The sequence below is a fragment of the Bos taurus genome, chromosome 19 (genome assembly GCF_002263795.3).
Source record: "Bos taurus isolate L1 Dominette 01449 registration number 42190680 breed Hereford chromosome 19, ARS-UCD2.0, whole genome shotgun sequence".
NCBI lineage: Eukaryota > Metazoa > Chordata > Mammalia > Artiodactyla > Bovidae > Bos > Bos taurus.
The window spans coordinates 48153516-48170562 of record NC_037346.1 but is presented as its reverse complement, the minus strand read 5'-3'; the positions used below and the strand labels follow the sequence as shown (position 1 = coordinate 48170562).

The 17047-nt window shown below is 54.0% G+C and overlaps 1 protein-coding gene and 1 long non-coding RNA gene across 3 annotated transcripts in view; one reads left to right on the top strand and one right to left on the bottom strand.

Annotated features, from left to right (window-relative positions):
• The window catches only part of SCN4A (sodium voltage-gated channel alpha subunit 4), a 52822-nt gene that overhangs the window by 22275 nt on the left and 13500 nt on the right, over positions 1 to 17047 (top strand). For both annotated transcript variants that reach the window (XM_005220988.5, XM_003587460.6), the window contains exons 7-14: positions 1177 to 1491; positions 3191 to 3254; positions 3508 to 3649; positions 5190 to 5399; positions 6011 to 6164; positions 8358 to 8596; positions 10603 to 10776; positions 11593 to 11949. In XM_005220988.5, coding sequence (XP_005221045.2) covers positions 1177 to 1491; positions 3191 to 3254; positions 3508 to 3649; positions 5190 to 5399; positions 6011 to 6164; positions 8358 to 8596; positions 10603 to 10776; positions 11593 to 11949 — 1655 coding nt within the window. The remainder of the gene's footprint in view (positions 1 to 1176; positions 1492 to 3190; positions 3255 to 3507; positions 3650 to 5189; positions 5400 to 6010; positions 6165 to 8357; positions 8597 to 10602; positions 10777 to 11592; positions 11950 to 17047) is intronic.
• On the bottom strand, positions 871 to 7281 carry LOC132343099 (uncharacterized). Its single transcript, XR_009491777.1, has 4 exons — positions 6435 to 7281; positions 5217 to 5360; positions 1792 to 1870; positions 871 to 1298 (listed from the first exon to the last, which is right to left on the bottom strand). It is a non-coding gene; the product is annotated as an uncharacterized lncRNA (long non-coding RNA).

The following is a 17047-nucleotide window of genomic DNA, read 5'->3' as shown; positions in this document are numbered from 1 at the left end:
GGAGACAGGGAAGGTGTCTTAATGCTAGGAAGTACCTTAGTTTTCTCTAGTCCAAAGCCCTTGTGAATTGCAGTAGAGGAAGGAGGGACCCCCAGAGAGAAGGCAACACGGCATGTTAGCCACTGAGTCGAGGCCACAATACCTGCCCTCACTGCACACTTCTGCATCCTCAGAGCCCGTAGGGCTTTTATGATGAAGCTGCTGAGCATCTGTCTTCATACCAGGATAAGAAAAGGAAATAAATATTGAAGTGAGAGACACCCTGATTAGGCCCAAGGAAGAAGTTATGGTTCTTCCATAAATGATGGAATCTAAGCCTGAAATTCTATACAATCATGCTATGCCTTTGCCGGTTCAGAGGGGCAGAATGTGATGATATTGCAAAGTCAGCCTAGAGCTTCTCAGAGTGAACCCTGCTGTTCCTTGGGTGTTAACAGGCTAAAAGAGAAAGGGTTCTGTGTCAAATAAGGTGAAACGTGGTATTAAAAAGTTTTTGTTTCTGCAGAACTTTTCCCAGCCTCTGGTAGGATAATCTACATAAGGACCCTCCAGAAGGGTATCACAGGGTTGGTTGTTGTTGTTGTTGAATCGCTAAGTGGTGTCTGACTCTTTGCGACCCTATGGACTGTATGTAGCCTACCAGGCTCCTCTATCCATGGGATTCTCTGAGCAAGAATACTGGAGTGGCTGCTATGCCCTCCTCAAGGGGATCTTTCTGACCCAGGGATCGAACCCACATCTCGTTCATTGGCAGGCAGATTTTTTATCACTGAGCAACTATGGAAGTGCTACAGAGTTCAGCCTTCCAAAAACACGATTGAGCCCCTTTCATGAAGGGCGCAGCTTGTGAGATTAGTGTTCTGTGAACACTTTGGGAGTCCTGACTTAGTGACATTTATTAAGTTACACTGTGTGCCTGAATGTTGTTGCTCTCCTGTGTTAGGCAACACCTGTGGAGTCTTCATAGTCCATTCTTCTAGTGGCTGAGATTTGGTGGCCATTGGAAGGCTCAAGACGGAGATTGTAGTCAGAGATAGATGGGGCTGATTTGGGAAGGCTTCAGGGAAGTAGCGCCGTAAGTAAGCCAAGGCTGGAAGGAGATGGAGCAGGCAGAGGCTTGGAGGGGCTGAGTCGGTGAGTCACCCCCTGCCACACTCTCCCGCTCTCTGTGATCAGGGCTGAAGACCATCGTGGGGGCCCTGATCCAGTCGGTAAAAAAACTCTCGGACGTGATGATCCTCACTGTCTTCTGCCTGAGCGTCTTTGCCCTGGTGGGGCTGCAGCTCTTCATGGGAAACCTGCGGCAAAAGTGTGTGCGCTGGCCCCCGCCCTTCAATGACACCAACTCCACGTGGTATGGCAACGACACGTGGTACGGCAACGACACCTGGGGCGGCAATGACACCTGGGGCGGCAACGACACCTGGGGCGGCCAGGAGAGCTGGGCCGGCAACTATACCTTTGACTGGGATGCCTACATCAGTGATGAAGGTAAGAAGGGAGGGTGGGAGGCCAGTGGGGTCTTTCCTAGCCCCATTGGCAGCCCTTGTGTGAGACAAAGAACATGAGGAAGGGGCTTCCCGGGTGGTCCAGTGGCTAAGACTCCATGCTCCCAACGCAGCGGGGCCCGGATTTGATCCCTGGGTGGGGGAACTAGATCCCACGTGCCCCAACTAAGTTCTCATGCTGCAACTAAAAATCCAGCATGCTGCAATGAAGGTCCCATGTGCTAAGACCCCACGTGGCCAAATACATAAATAATTAAAAAAAAAAAAAGATCATGGGGAAGACCTGAGTGTAAATCCATCACGTAACAGCTCGGGCAACCTCTGACAAATTGTTTCATCTTCCTGACTCTCAGAATCTTTACCTGTAAAATAAAGACACAATGCTTCTCTCAAGTTTCCCTGGTGGCTCAGTGGTTAAGAATCTACCTGCCAATGCAGGAAACCTGGGTTTGATCCCTGGTTGGAAAGACCCCTGGAGAAGGAAATGACAATCTGCTCTAGTATTCTTGCCTGGGAAATCCCATGGACAGAGGAGCCCGGCGGGCTACAATCTATGGGGTTGCAAAAGAGTCGAACCCAACTTGGCAACTAAACAACAACAGCTACCCTCTCAAAGGGTTTACAGCAAACAAGGGTAACAGCAAACACCAAATTGTTTGGAAAATCCTAAAGCTTTGGCTAGGAAAAGCAACAATCCCGATGTGCGGGCTCCTTGTTCTCCTTCATCATCCTGGCAGGGCCAGCAGCAGGCACCCACATCCCGTTCACATACCCAGACTTCACAGGCGCACACACACAAGACAGCGTTCTCATGAAGCCACTCCTAGTCCACATGGCGCCTCCTGGCAGCTTAGAAAATGGACATGGAGTCGCCAGCTTAGAAATGCCACCTTCTTCAACTTGGCATCCTGGATTCTAGCCCCCCACTCACTCCTCCACTGGGGGTCCCGCTCAGGTATGTGGTAGCCCCAGGCACACGCATACATGTCCCCCCATCTCCCTCTGTACCCCCACTATACCCCCCACAAGGCACTGCGCTGACAGTAAAATGTATCTACCCAGAGAGCTTAGGACTTGGAGCTGCCCTTACAGGAGAAGGAAGAAAACAGATAGCTAATGAGAACATGCTGTATCACTCAGGTGAAAGTGAAAGTCGCTCAGTCGTGTCTGAGTCTTTGTGACCCCGTGGACTAAACAGTTCATGTAATTCTCCAGGCCAGAATACTGGAGTGGGTAGCCTTTCCCTTCTCCAGGGGATCTTCCCAACCCAGGGATCGAACCTAGGTCTCCCGAATTGCAGGCAGGTTTTTTACCAGCTGAGCCATCAGGGAAGCCCATATAGCACAGGGAATGCTACTTAATGCACTGTGGTGACCTGAATGGGAGAGAAGTCCAAAAGGGACTCCATGTATATATGGAGTATGTATGTGGCAATGGATATGTATGAGTGTGTGTGTGTGGCTGATTCATTTTGCTGTACAGTGGAAGCTAACACAACTAAAGCAACTATACTCCAGTAAAAATTAATTTTTTTAAAAAAAGGAGCGGGAAGGGGTGCCCCCAGAGCATCCATGTGGCGGTGCCCGTGGTCCACACAGATGTGTCCACGGGTGTGCAGTGGGCACTCTGCCCACAGTGTCCATGCGCTGACATGCTCCCTTTGTGACCTCTGACTCCCACAGGGAACTTCTATTTCCTGGAGGGCTCCAATGACGCCCTGCTCTGTGGGAACAGCAGCGATGCTGGGTGAGTGACACCCGGGAGGGTTGGGGGGTGAATGGGAAACAGTGGCCCCAGGGTTGCCAGAAGATGGGGGATGATTGGGGATGAGAACTTGGGGTGGATGGAGGTGTAAAGACAACTCGTGAGCATGCACGCGTTTTCAGGATGCAGACAAGACTAAAGGAGGATGTTTTTTTTTTTTCTCGGAGTGCCCCCCATGTGGCCCCTAGTTGGAGCTCTCCTTTCCCCCTAAAACCAGTCTCCATCCTGTCCGCAGGCATTGCCCTGAAGGTTATGAGTGCATCAAGGCCGGGCGGAACCCCAACTACGGCTACACCAGCTACGACACCTTCAGCTGGGCCTTCCTGGCTCTCTTCCGTCTCATGACACAGGACTATTGGGAGAACCTCTTCCAGCTGGTACAGCAGCCCCCTGCCCTGCCCTGCCCCTCAGCCCCACAGCCCTACCTCCCTCCATCTCCACGGCCTCCTCGGGGCTTGGTAGGACCCTTACCAAAGCCATCCCTTCCATGGGACTCCCCTCAGTGGCCCTATATATGGGTTCTTGGCACCTCTGGCATTCGGTTCCTGCCCAGATCTGAGCCCCAGCCTTTTCTTCCTTTTCCTCATTTGCTTAGGAGCTGAGATCTGAGCTGAGCACAGACTCCCAGGCCTCCTTACAGTAACCAGTAGGGCTGCTTAGACACCAGTTCTGCCCATAATTATTTACCTTCCACAGTTTGCAGGTGGGCAGGTTGAGTCTGGAGAACAATGCCTTCCAGTCCTTGGTGATGCTTCTAACATCGACAATGTTAATACTAATAGTAATAGGACTTCCCTGGTGTCCAGTGGTTAAGAATCTGCCTGCTATGTGCACCTGTGGCTGATTCATGTTGACGTATGGCAGAAATCAACATAATATTGTAAAGCAATTATCGTTCAATGAAAAATAAATAAAAATTTTAAAGTAAAAGAAAAAAGCCACAACTAAGACCTGGCATAGCCAAATAAATAAATATTCAAAAAAAGAAGAAGGTGAGTCTGCCTGCCCATGCAGGGGACACGGGTTTGATCCCTGGTCCGGGAAGATTCCACAAGCCATGGGGCAACCAAGCCCATGCACCATGACCACTGACCCCATGCTCTAGAGCCCACACTCTGAGACAAGAGAAGCCACCACGACAAGAAGCCTGTTCCCTACAGCGAGAGTAACCCCAGCTCTTCGCAACTAGAGAAAGCCAGTGTGCAGCAACAAAGACCCAGCACCGCCAAAAATAAACAAATAACTGTAATGATAATAACAATAATCACTTCTGTTTGCTGAGCTCTTACTAGATGCCAGGCATCATGGGGACACTAGGATTCAAGCTGATCCCAAAATCCACATTCACCAATTTTTATCCTGGATCTCTGATCTCAAGATACCTGGCCAGGGTCCTCAGGGCTCTCTGAGTCAGGAGCCCAGGAAGGTCTGGGTCCCAAGTTCATATTTTGAAATGCCCCAGAATGTGGTTTAACCTGTCAAGGGTGGCCATAGAAGAAGATAGAAAGCTGTCTCTACTTGCAGATGACATAATTATTTATGTGCGTGCATGCTAAGTCACTTCCATCGTGTCCGACTTTTTGCCACCCCATGGGCTGTAGCCCTCCAGGATCCTCTGTCCATGGGATTCTCCAGGCAAGAATACTCGAGTGAGTTGCCATTTCCTCCTCTAGGGGATCTTCCTGACTCAGGGATCGAACCCACATCTCTTATGTCTCCTGCATTGGCAGGCAGGTTCTTTACCACTGGTGCCATCTGGGAAGCCATACATCCCTTGCCTCAAAAGCCCTCAAACTTCCAGGCTCTGTGAGGGATCCTTCCTGTCTGCCTCTCTGGGCAATGGTTGTATGGAGGGGCGCCCTGGGTGAAAGCAGGCAGGGTACCACGTGACACTTCCTCCCCCTCCCTCACTCCCAGACCCTTCGAGCAGCCGGCAAGACCTACATGATCTTTTTCGTGGTCATCATTTTCCTGGGCTCCTTCTACCTCATCAACCTGATCCTGGCTGTGGTAGCCATGGCCTACGCTGAGCAGAACGAGGCCACCCTGGCCGAGGATCAGGAGAAAGAAGAGGAGTTTCAGCAGATGCTGGAGAAATTCAAAAAACAGCAGGAGGAGCTGGAGAAGGTCTGGACTTGAGGAGGTGGGGGGAGGGGAAGATCCAAGGGTCTCCCTGTCCCTCAGCCCGGGTACCCTGGGCATGCTGAGGGGCACGGGGAGGTGCGGGATGGGGGCTGCGAGACAGGGGATGGGGAGCAGAAGGCTCAGGCTGGAGGTTTGGTGGGGTGGGAGGCTCCCAGGCAGTGGAAAGAGTATTTCGTAGCTCAGTGCCTCAGTTTCCCCATATATAACCAGGAATCTGGAGTAATTAAACCTGAAGTAGCCTTCCAGATCAAATACCTATGATTTTATGATTTTTTATGGGCAGTGTCTGGGTCCAGGCTGAGGGAAAGGTGGGTGTTGATGAGGCCCCAGGGAGCAGCTGTGCATTCACCCATCCACCTCATGAAGTGCAGGGTCAGTTAAGGCTTCAGAGAAGGAAGGGTCTTCAGGGATGAGGGTCCTCAGTCACTTTGGTCCCTATCCTGTCATCCCCCCACCAACCACCCCTATTGCAGTAGACTGGGTGCAGGCCAAAAAGAGAGGTCCCCAGCCTGAAGGACTCAGGAGGAAGCTCTGAGAGTCCATCCCCATGGCTTGGCGATGGACTTATGACCATTACCCTTGCTGGTCCACAGGCCAAGGCCGCCCAGGCTCTGGAAGGTGGGGAGGTGGACGGGGACCCAGCACACAGCAAAGACTGCAACGGCAGCCTGGACACATCGGCGGGGGAGAAGGGGCCTCCGAGGCCAAGCTGCGGCACAGACAGCGGTATTTCCGATGCCATGGAAGGTGAGTGCCCAGCATCCCCAGACCCATCCTGCCCACCCTGCCCATCGGGCCACTCCGGCTCCCGGGGTGGGGGCAGGGAGGGCCTGGCTGGGCCCAGCTTCAGGACAGTAACTTAATATTGGCATCGAAGAAATGGCCGTGATAAATATAGTCCTGGCTTAACCTGGCCCGATTCTGGCCACAAGGCCAGGCTGCGGCGGGAACTGGGGGCTTCCGGGCGGCCTTGTGGGCTGCCAAGGCAACGGGAAAGGACAGGATAAGAATACTAACCAGGAAGGCCCAATGTTCCGGAAACTGGAGATCCTGTTCCACAAATATCTTCTGGGTAAAAGCTAAAGGTCAAAGTCAAACTCTGCCCAGATAGAGCCACAGACCCCCCAAAAAACCCCATGCTGCCCCCCAGGCCTCAGGAGACTAGGTAACAAGGATAGGTGGGTAGACATACACATGGATGGATGGTTGGAAGGATGGACAGATAGTGAGTGGGTAGGTGGGTGGATGGATGGGTGAGCGGATGGATGAGTGAGTGGATGGATGGGTGAGTGGATGGATGGGTGAGTGGATGGATGCATGGGTGAATGGATGGACAGATGGTTTGATGGATGGGTGGGTGGGCTGAAAGATTAATGAACGGGAAGAGACACAGGTGTGTGGATGGATGAGAGGGAGGGAGGAGGAGGAGGAAATAATGCAGGAAAGAAAGATGCAGGGAAATCTGACATCAGAAGGATTGGGTCCCCTCCCCAGGTGTCTTGCCTTTTGGCAGGAAGGACTTGAAGGACTTTGCAAACCTCTATCCCAGCTGACCTTGCCTGAAGGGCATCCAGGTGTCTGTGCCCTGACAGAGAACACCCCAGGGGATGCTGGGCAGAGCCAGCCAAGGAGATCACTCAACACTGCCCTTGCTGGGACCACTGTGGGAAGTTTGGGACCTCAGACACAATTTGAGGCACCTGCGGTAACACCTGGGTTGGGAGTGGGGGTGTTACTGTCAGAACCTGCAGCCTTTGGGAGATCCGGTTTACTAATTGCTGGATGGGGGAGACACTCAGCCGTCCCCTCCCTGGGGTGTCCCATTCAGGCCTTCAAACCCACATGTCTATGGGACAGCCCCTGACTCCAGTTCCCTTTCCTCATCTATGACATGGGGGCACTAATATTATTACCTCATACATTTTTTGTGGATTAAATGATATCACGCCCTGCTGAGAACTCCCATGGGCACCAGAGGCCTGGAAGACCTGGAGGAGATGTAGCATATCCCTGGGCCTGACAGAGCCCCAGGGGTTTAGAACTGGAGGGGCAGGAACAGGGCATGTTTCCAGGAAGCTTACCCTGGTGGGGAAGGACTGGCAAGGTCCGGTCTGGAGGAGCCGGCGGCAGTGTGAGGCAGAGCCCCCAGGGAGGACTTGGTGTGCTCCTCAGAGGCTCTGGCCAGCAACAGTTGGAACTGAGACCCAGCCTTCTGCAGTGGCCTCCTGCCTCTCCCTGAGGCCCCCGGGCCCCTCCCTAGCCGGGATCACAGCCCTGGGCCATAGGTAGTGGATGGAAGTCACCCTATGACATAGGGGGATTTTGTGCTGAAAAGGTGGAGCTGAAGTAGAGCACTGGGAGAAGTGACCTGGGGTAAGGCTTCTGAAGGCATGGCTCTTTATGGGGCTGCCCTGGTGGCTCAGACAGTAAAGAAGCTGCCTGAGATGCAGAGTTGTGATCCCTGGGTCAGGAAAAGTCCCCTGGAGAAGGAAATGGCAACCCACTCCAGTATTCTTGCCTGGGAAATCCCATGGACAGAGGAGCCTGGCCGGCTACAGTCCATGGACTCAAAGAGTCAGATACTACTGAGAAACTCCGGGAGTTGGTGATGGACAGGGAGGCCTGGCCTGCTGCAATTCATGGAGTCGCAAAGAGTCGGACACGACTGAGTGACCGAACTGAACTGAACTGAACACCTTCAGTTTCAAGGGACTGGTCACTGGGGACGCGGAGCACTGCGGGTGGGGCCATGTGGGCGGGGTCTAGGGGTGGGTTTTGAGGGTGACCCACTGAGAGGCGGGGCTTGGGATGGGCATCCCCAAGAGGGCGGGGCTTGAGGTGTGGCGCTCTGAGGGGCGGGGCTTGGAAGGTGGGCTCAAAGTTGGAGGTGGAGGAAGGAGCAGGTGAGGGGGCGGATCCTCATCTGCCGTCTGTTTTCAGAGCTGGAAGAGGCCCACCAGAAGTGCCCACCATGGTGGTACAAATGTTCCCATAAAGTGCTGATATGGAACTGCTGCACCCCGTGGGTGAAGTTCAAGAAGATCGTCAACCTGATCGTCATGGACCCCTTCGTGGACCTGGGCATCACCATCTGCATCGTGCTCAACACCCTCTTCATGGCCATGGAGCATTACCCAATGACAGAGCACTTTGACAGTGTGCTCAACGTGGGCAACCTGGTACGGAGGGGGCACGGGGGAGGTGGTCCTTGCTGGGCAGGACGAGGGAGGGGCCAGGGGACAAGGGAGAGGTGGTCCTTGCTGGGCAGGACAGGGGAGCGGCCACAGGGCCCACGGGCTGTGTGGAAGTGAGGGGCACGATTAAGGGCATAAAGAGACAGGCTGGGGTTATTTTCCTAGCATATGGGAATACAGCGACATGAGTTGATGTACCAGGGGAGGTACATGGGGTGATCCGTGGAATTTGGGTTTCAGGGTATTTGGGGGCAGAGAGAGTGGGGATGAAGTACTGGCTTCTTAAGATCAGGACTCCAGGGTTTCTGGAGTCAAGATCATGCCCTGGAGGCAGAGATGGGAGAGTGGGAGCTTGGGGGTGGGGAGTGAAGTGCTGGATGGCAAGTCTCTCCACTTTCAGAGGTTGTTGTGGGCCCCTGGAGAAGGGCATGGCAACCCACTCCAGTGTTCTTGACTGGAGAATCCCATGGACAGCGGAGCTTGGCGGGTTATGGTCCACAGGGTTGCAAAGAGTCGGCCATGACTGAAGTGACTTAGCCCAGGGGCCTAAGAGAGACCAAGGGACCCAGAAGATAGGGTGTAGAGCCATGGGCACCCAGGCCCAGGAGGCCCCAGCTCACCCTGAAGGCCCCAGGGCATCATTCCCCAGCCCTGAGGCCCCCTGCCCGCTCCATTTCTCCAGCACGACCAGGCCAGCTCCCCTCTCAGCCCTTTCTGCTCCACTATTGTTGACACACACTGATCCGCCTGCTTATCCCTGCCCATTAGGAGCATTATCACCTCGTTGCCAGCCCCGGTGGAGCCTGACAAAGGGAAAAAGCCGCTGCCTCCTCCTCCAGCCCGGCCCCACCCTTCCCGATTCCCTTCTCAATCTGTCCAGGGTGGCCAATGGGCTAGATGCTCCCCCGACCCTGAGGGTGAGGGGAGCCTAGGGAGAGTTAAGATGTGGGACCTGGAGCAAGATGAGGCTGGGGTGGGCAGCATGGGAATCAGACCCTGGACTCCCCAGCCCACGAGGCACCCACATCTACGCCATGGAGATGCCCGAGGCAGCTATGGCCAGGCTGGGCTGGAGGGGCAAGGGCGGGCTTGGGACTCGCCGCGCAGCTGCTGGGGTGTGTGTGATGGGCCCAGCCCGCCGCCTGCCCACCCCCTGCCCACACTCTGCTGCTGTCTGGGCACCTGCTATGGTTAGGGACAGCTCCTGGGCGGGGCTCAGCATGTGCCTGGGCAGGCTGTGGACCCGGGGCAGCTGGTGCCTGGCAGGAGGGCGGGGGCCATGCCCAGGGAGCTTTTAGGGGCTCTGAAGCCCTCAGACAAGTCCAGGATTGTGGGGGATCAGCTCTGGTTTTCACTGATCCTCAACTTCACCTCCTGTCTGACCCCCCATCACCCCAGATTTCTGAATCCATCAAGATTTTCTGGGTCCTGGGACCACCCTCCGCCCCACCCCCGCCAACTAGGGTAGAGAGGCTGTAGAGTGTAGAGACAGGAAACTGAACTAAGCACCCCAAGACCTGGGTTTGAGACCTGACCTCATATGGACAGCGTGATTAAGAGCTTGTTGCTGACTTCTCGGAGCCTCAATCTTCTCTGGGATGGACGTGGTGATCATCCCTCCCAGCTTCGTGGAGATCAGGATACTGATGAGGCCATAACATGAAACACAGAATGCTCTACGAGTGTCAAATATTATTATGAGTGGGTTGAGACCCCAGGAAGTCAAGTGACAGGCCCACAGTCACAAGGCCAGGAAGAGATGGGCCCCGGTCTCTGAGCAGTACCCACTCTGCCCAGTGGCATGGCTGTTCAGCTCCTCATTCATTCACACACACCTGTGGGCCATGGGTACACATGTACCATGCCTGCCCCCTTGGGGCTCTGTCACCCTCTCTTCTGGCCTCGAGGGCTCTGCCCGGAGGTTTAAGAGTGGGGTGGGAGACTCTGGAGGCCCTGTGCCCCTGAGGCTTTGCACACCCCACCCTCCGCAGGTCTTCACAGGCATCTTCACAGCTGAGATGGTGCTGAAGCTCATTGCCATGGACCCCTACGAGTACTTCCAGCAGGGCTGGAACATCTTCGACAGTATCATTGTCACCCTCAGCCTGGTGGAGCTGGGCCTGGCCAATGTGCAGGGGCTGTCGGTGCTCCGCTCCTTCCGTCTGGTACATGAGGCCCCGGGACCCGGGCTGAGGGAGGGTGGGGTGTGGATGCTTGGAGGACACAAGCAGAAACCCCCAAGAAGTCAGAGGACTGGAAAGGAGGCCCTTCTGCCCTCATGTGCACCCCTCTGCCTCTCAGAAGCTTTCTCACTGGCAAAAGGGAGAAAGATGCCCTCCTCCTTATCACACAGGGCTGCTGGTAGACCAGAATGACAGCCCAGGAGCTGCCATTTGGACTTGACTCCTAGGTGAACTTGGGGGGACAGTGGGGTGGGGACTTCAGCCCATATTGCAGGCCTGAAAACTGAGGCTCAGGAAGTTCATCAGTAGTGGGATTAGGACTCTGAATTAGCATCCTTTTCACCACCTCGTAGGGACCTTTCATGCACCCACAAAAATGTAGAGAAAGTAAGATACGCCTCTGTGTACCTTTCACCTGGCTCCAACGGCCATCAACATCCTGTAGTTATTGTTTTATCTGTCCCCCCACTTTTTGTGGGGGAGTATCTTAAAGCAAATCCTGAGATTTTATTTCACTTGTAAATGTTTTAGCTTTTATATGTAAGAGATGAGGACTCTTTCTTTTGATCATGTGAAGAGGATGAGGTGGTAGGATGCGAGCATTCCCGTTTAACAGAGAGGTAAACTGAGGCCCCATATCCCTCAGAGGGTAGGAGCTGGAGCCATTCAAAAGAGTTCTTTCTGGGAAACCCCTGGTGGTCCAGTGGGTAGGACTCTGCACTCTCAGTGCTGAGGGTCTGGGTTCAATCCCTGGGGTCCCTGGGTCTCACCAACCCCTGCATTCCCCCTGCCCGGCAGCTGAGGGTCTTCAAGCTGGCCAAGTCATGGCCGACACTGAACATGCTTATCAAGATCATCGGCAACTCGGTGGGGGCACTGGGCAACCTGACGCTGGTGCTGGCCATCATTGTGTTCATCTTCGCCGTGGTGGGCATGCAGCTGTTTGGCAAGAGCTACAAGGAGTGCGTGTGCAAGATCGCCGCGGACTGCAACCTGCCCCGCTGGCACATGCATGACTTCTTCCACTCCTTTCTCATCGTCTTCCGCATCCTGTGCGGGGAGTGGATCGAGACCATGTGGGACTGCATGGAGGTGGCCGGCCAGGCCATGTGCCTCACTGTCTTCCTCATGGTCATGGTCATCGGCAACCTGGTGGTGAGTGCGTCTGACTGGGTGGCTCCCGAACCCTTGCCCAGAAAATCCAAGTGTCCCAGGCATGTCCGTGCCTTCGTTGTTTACTTGCTAAATTGTGTCTGACGCTTTTGTGACCCTATGGACTGTAGCCCACCAGGTTCCTCTGTTTGTGGGATTTCCCAGACAAGAATACTGAAGTGGGTTGCTATTTCCTTGTCTAGGGGATCTTCCTGACGCAGGGATCAAATCCTGCCTTGGCAGGTGGGTTTTTTACCACTGAGCCACCAGGGAAGCCCATCCATGCCTTTATTTCCCTTAAATAGGACTGTTGAAGGGTTCTTTTCCTATGAAACTGTGTTGTGTAAAATCGCTGACACGTGATTGTTTTATTCCTCCCCTGACCCTAGATGGCAGTTTTGTATGGTTTAACCCAGTGGCTCTCAAATTTTAACCTGCTTCAAAACTCTTGTGAGTTTCTCAAAACCTAGATTCCCAGTCCCAGCCCCCCAGAGTCAGGCGAGGCAGCTCTGAGCCAGGCCCCCCAAACCTGCATTTCTAATGAGCTCTGGGTGATGTCCTGTGCAAGTAGGTGAGACCTAGTGTTTTGGGGAAAGTAACATGATAACCGGAGTCAGACTGGCCTGTGCTCCAGTCCCAGCTCCTTCGCCATCTGTGTGACCTTGAACGAATCACTGCTCTCTGGTCAGCTGGGTTCTCTAACTCCACATGGGAGAAAAATGGTAGACTCCTCAGGGCAGCAGTGCCTAACCTTTTTGGCACCAGGGATCGGTTTCATGGAAGACAATTCTTCCGTGGACTGGCGTGGGGTGGGGGATGGTTTGGGGGTGATTCAAGCACACTGCCGTTATTGTGCATTGTATTTCTGGTGGTTCAGATGGTAACAAATCCACCTTCAGTGCAGGAGACACAGGTTCGATCCCTGGGTCAGGAAGATGCCCTGGAGAAGGGAATGGCTACCCACTCCAGTATCCTTGCCTGGAGAATTCCATGGACAGAGGAGCCTGGCGGGCTACAGTCTATGGGGTCACAAAAGAGTCGGACACGACTGAGTCACTAACACTTAACACTGTATTTCTATTATTATTATTACATCAGCTCCCCCTCAGGTCATCAGGCATTATATGCCAGAGCTTGGGGGCCCCTGCCTCAGCGGGTGGCCGGGGGGCCTGACCATGATGGAACAAGGCACAGTGTGGGTCGGTACCAGGAACTCCTGGCCCTTTTGTTCTCCTCCCCTCTCACCCTCTGCTCCTGGGAATCAGGCCCCGGGCGTTGGGAGGATGTGGAGATGGCCTGAACTGCATCTGTCCTGCCACTTTCTGGGTGGGGCGCTGGAGGAGGCAAGGGGGGTGCAGGGGCCCAGGAGAAATGGGATGTGAGGTCGTGGTCCAGCTGACCAGAGTTTCAGCAGCCGGGCGGAGGGAGGCGTCTCTCCTCACTCCGCCGACCCTGCTCCTCGGGGCGGGGTCACCCCTGCCAGGAGAGCTGTGCCCGGCTGCCCCGAGCGGGGGCGATGCTACCCGGGGCAACAGCGGGTGGGAAGACGCACGTCCCCACGTTCCGCAAAGGCCGGTGGAATCCTTGAGCTGCTCCGTCAGCACTTCTCAGATAACGCTGAGCTCCGCTGCGGGCAGAGGCGGACCGGCGGCCGGGGGCGTCACCGCAACTGAGGAGGGGACGGTGGGATGGGGTCCCGACAGCCAGACAGCAGAACCCAGGCTGACTGCTCCAAGGAGGGGGTCTTAGGGAGCGGGGAGAGTAAAGGGAAGCCTCAGCAGGACTTTGGGGCAGGGTTCGTGATGGCGGGGTTGCAGGCTCTGAATAGATGTTTGTGAGGGCAAGTTTAAGCGGCCTGGGAGTGACTGTAAGGGTCGCAGTGGTTTCTGTGTACATGTGAACTCAAAACCATTTTAGGCCCCTACTTGCCGCTTTCTGACTGGGAAACTTTGAGCAAGTTATTTACAGTCTCTCTGGCCTCAGTTTTTCTCATCTGGAAAATGGGGATGAGGCGGGTAGTGACTACTCTGCTGGTGGTCGGAAGGATTAAACCGACCTAAGTGCTCAGCAAAGCGCTTGGCCCACGAGGCCAGGGGAGCTCAAAGGTTACAGGCATTCAGGGAGCAGTGGCAGATTCCACACCCGCCGTCAACAGGCGCCACACGCCAGGCGCTGGGCTCCTGCCACGTGCCGGTTCCTGCGCCAGGGGCTTTACGTGTATTATCCCTACTGCTCCTGACAACCCCATGAGGCAGGTAATGTTGGCTCTGTGCTCCCAGGAGGCACAGCCCAGAACCACACAGCGAGTGTGAAACTGAGCCTGGACTAGAAACTGAGTCTGTGTACTTTCAACAGCAAGAGCATCAATATCATCATTAGTGATACTAACGATGAGTTAGCATCAGGGTACCAGTGGTGACAGCCGACCTCTGTTCATGCTCATACAGCATTCGGAGCATTTCCGGATATTATTCTCTCTCTTTTTAAAAAATTGTATTTATTTATTTATTTTTGGCTTTGCTGGCTCTTCATCGCTCTGAGGGCTTTTCTCTAGTTATGGCGAGCAGGGGCTACTCTTCGTCGCAGCGTGTGAGCTTCTCATTGCAGAGGCTTCTCTTGTTGCAGAGCTCAGGCTGTAGGACACTCAGGCTTCGATAGCTGTGGCACATAGGCTCAGGAGTTGCGGCTCCTGGGCTCTAGAGCCTGGGCTCAATAGTTGTGGTGCATGGGCTTAGTGCCTCTGAGGCATATGGGATCTTCCCGGATCAGGGATTGAACCCATGTCTCCTGCACTGAGAGGTGGATTCTTTTCCACTGAGCCACCAGGGTGGTCCCCGGGTATTGATCTCTTAATGCTCACCAGCCTCCATGTGGTGTGTGCTGGATTCTGTTTTGTTTTTAATATTAAAATATTTAATAATATTTAACTTTAATTGTCTGTGTCGGGCCCCAGTTGCGGCACACAGGATCTTTCATCTTCCTTGAGGCATGCGTGATCTGTGGCATGGGAACTCTTAGTTGCATCATGATCATGTGGGACCTAGTTCCCTGACCAGAGATCGAACCCAGACCCCTTGAATTGGGAGCTCGGAGTCTTAACCGTTAGATCACCAGGGAGGCCCCAGGGATGTGCTGTCTTATCTCTATTTTATAGACAAGAAAGCAGAGGCTCAGGGGGGTTCCTTAGTAACCTGTGCAGGATTTGAACCCAAGGAGTCAGGTCTCAGAATCCAGAACCACTGCACAGCACTGCCTCTGTATGTGCCCCCATGCCTCCCATCACACACACACACACACACACACACACACACACACCCTGACACCCTTCTCAGGCCCAGCTCTGCAGCTCTCCCACTTTGCTCAAAGGGAGCAGAGCGGCCTGGGGAGGCGCACTGCCAGCTCCTTGGGCACTAGCCCCGCCTACCACCCTCCCAGGCCTCATGGAAGCAAGTGTCTGCCAGAGGGCATGGGGCACCCTGCCAGGGAGGGTGGGGACCCAGGTCCCCAGCGTCCATGGCACTCAGGTACTTCCTTGGGGGTGAAGAAGAGGAAATGACCAGGTCATAGGGAACCCTCCCGTCGGAGCCCACTCCTGGGGAACCTAATGTCCATCCCCCTTCCCTAATTTAACCCACCCCCCCATGCCTTGCCTGGGGCAGCTATTTCTGTCCCAGGCAGGAGCCGTGTGCAAACCCTGGTGACCCAGAGAGCAGCTAATTCCCATCTCAGATGTGTTTCTGGCAACTGGACACCTCCCCCCAGAGAGGGAAAGACAGACCAGTACATTGTGGTGGGGGGCAAAGGCAGGACAGTAGCCAAAAGGCATGGTGATGGGCGAATCCCCCAGCACATTGCCCCAGAGAGAGAAGATGAACAATACATAATAGATACATATATATTTTTTAATTTTTCTGCTCCAGTTCATATTTATTTATTTTTAATTGGAGGATAATTGCTCCTCCAATATTGCATTGGTTTCTTCCCATATGACAATGTGAATCAGCTTTAAGTATATCTATATCCCCTCCCTCTCGAACCTCCCTGCCTATAATTATTTTAAAGATATGTCAACATGATAGTTAAGACAATGACAAAAAGATCTTAGAGGACACTGGTGAAAGCCAGACAGATTCACATGTACGGTCCTCCCCTGGTCACTCAGGGAATTGGTTCCAAAACCCCTGTGTGTTAGTTGCTCAGTCGTGTTGACCCCCTGGACTGTAGCCCACCAGGCTCCTCTGTCCATGGAATTCTCCAGGCAAGAATACTGGGGTGGGTAGCCATTCCCTTCTGCAGGAGATCTTCCCAACTCAGGGATCAAACCTGGCTCTCCTGCATTGCAGGCAGATTCTTTTTCGTCTTGGGGGCTTCCCTAAGCCCTCAAGACCCCTTGCAGATACCCAAATCTGGGGATACTCAAATCCGATAGAAAACTGCATAGTGCAGTTGACCCTACTTCTTTCGTGTCCAGTCGCACACTCAGCCCCACCCTGAGGCCCCCAGAGTAAGACCTGCCTCTGGTTGACAGGAGCCGGGACCTCCCCCTCCTCAGGCTGCACCGTCCTCCTCTGTCCTGGGAGGTGGGTTGATGGAAGATGGGGCCACTGCACTGCACAGCTTCTGGGGTGGCCATTCACACTGTAGTCTAAATAAATGATGTCCTCCAAAGTTGTGCAGGGCTTTCCAGGTAGCATCAGTGGTAAAGAATCCACCTGCCAATGCAGGAGATGCAAGAGACTTGGGTTTGATCTCTAGGTCAGGAATATCCCCTGGAGTAGGAAATGGCAGCCCACTCCAGTATTTTTGCATGGGCAATCCCATGGATAAAGGAGCCTGGTGGGCTACAGTCCATGGAGTTGCAAAGAGTTGGATATGACTGAGCGCACACACACACACAAAGTTGTGCAATGACAGGAAACCTGGATTCTGGTTCTGGATGTGCTGTGTGTCCTTAGGCAAGTCACTCCACCTCTCTGGAGAACTCAGGCTCCTCATTCATGAAATGCAGAGCTGGCCTCAGAGTTCATCGCACTCCTCCCACTACCATGTAAAACCTTCTATTACTGCACACATAACAGCCCACACGTTTTGAGTGCCTACT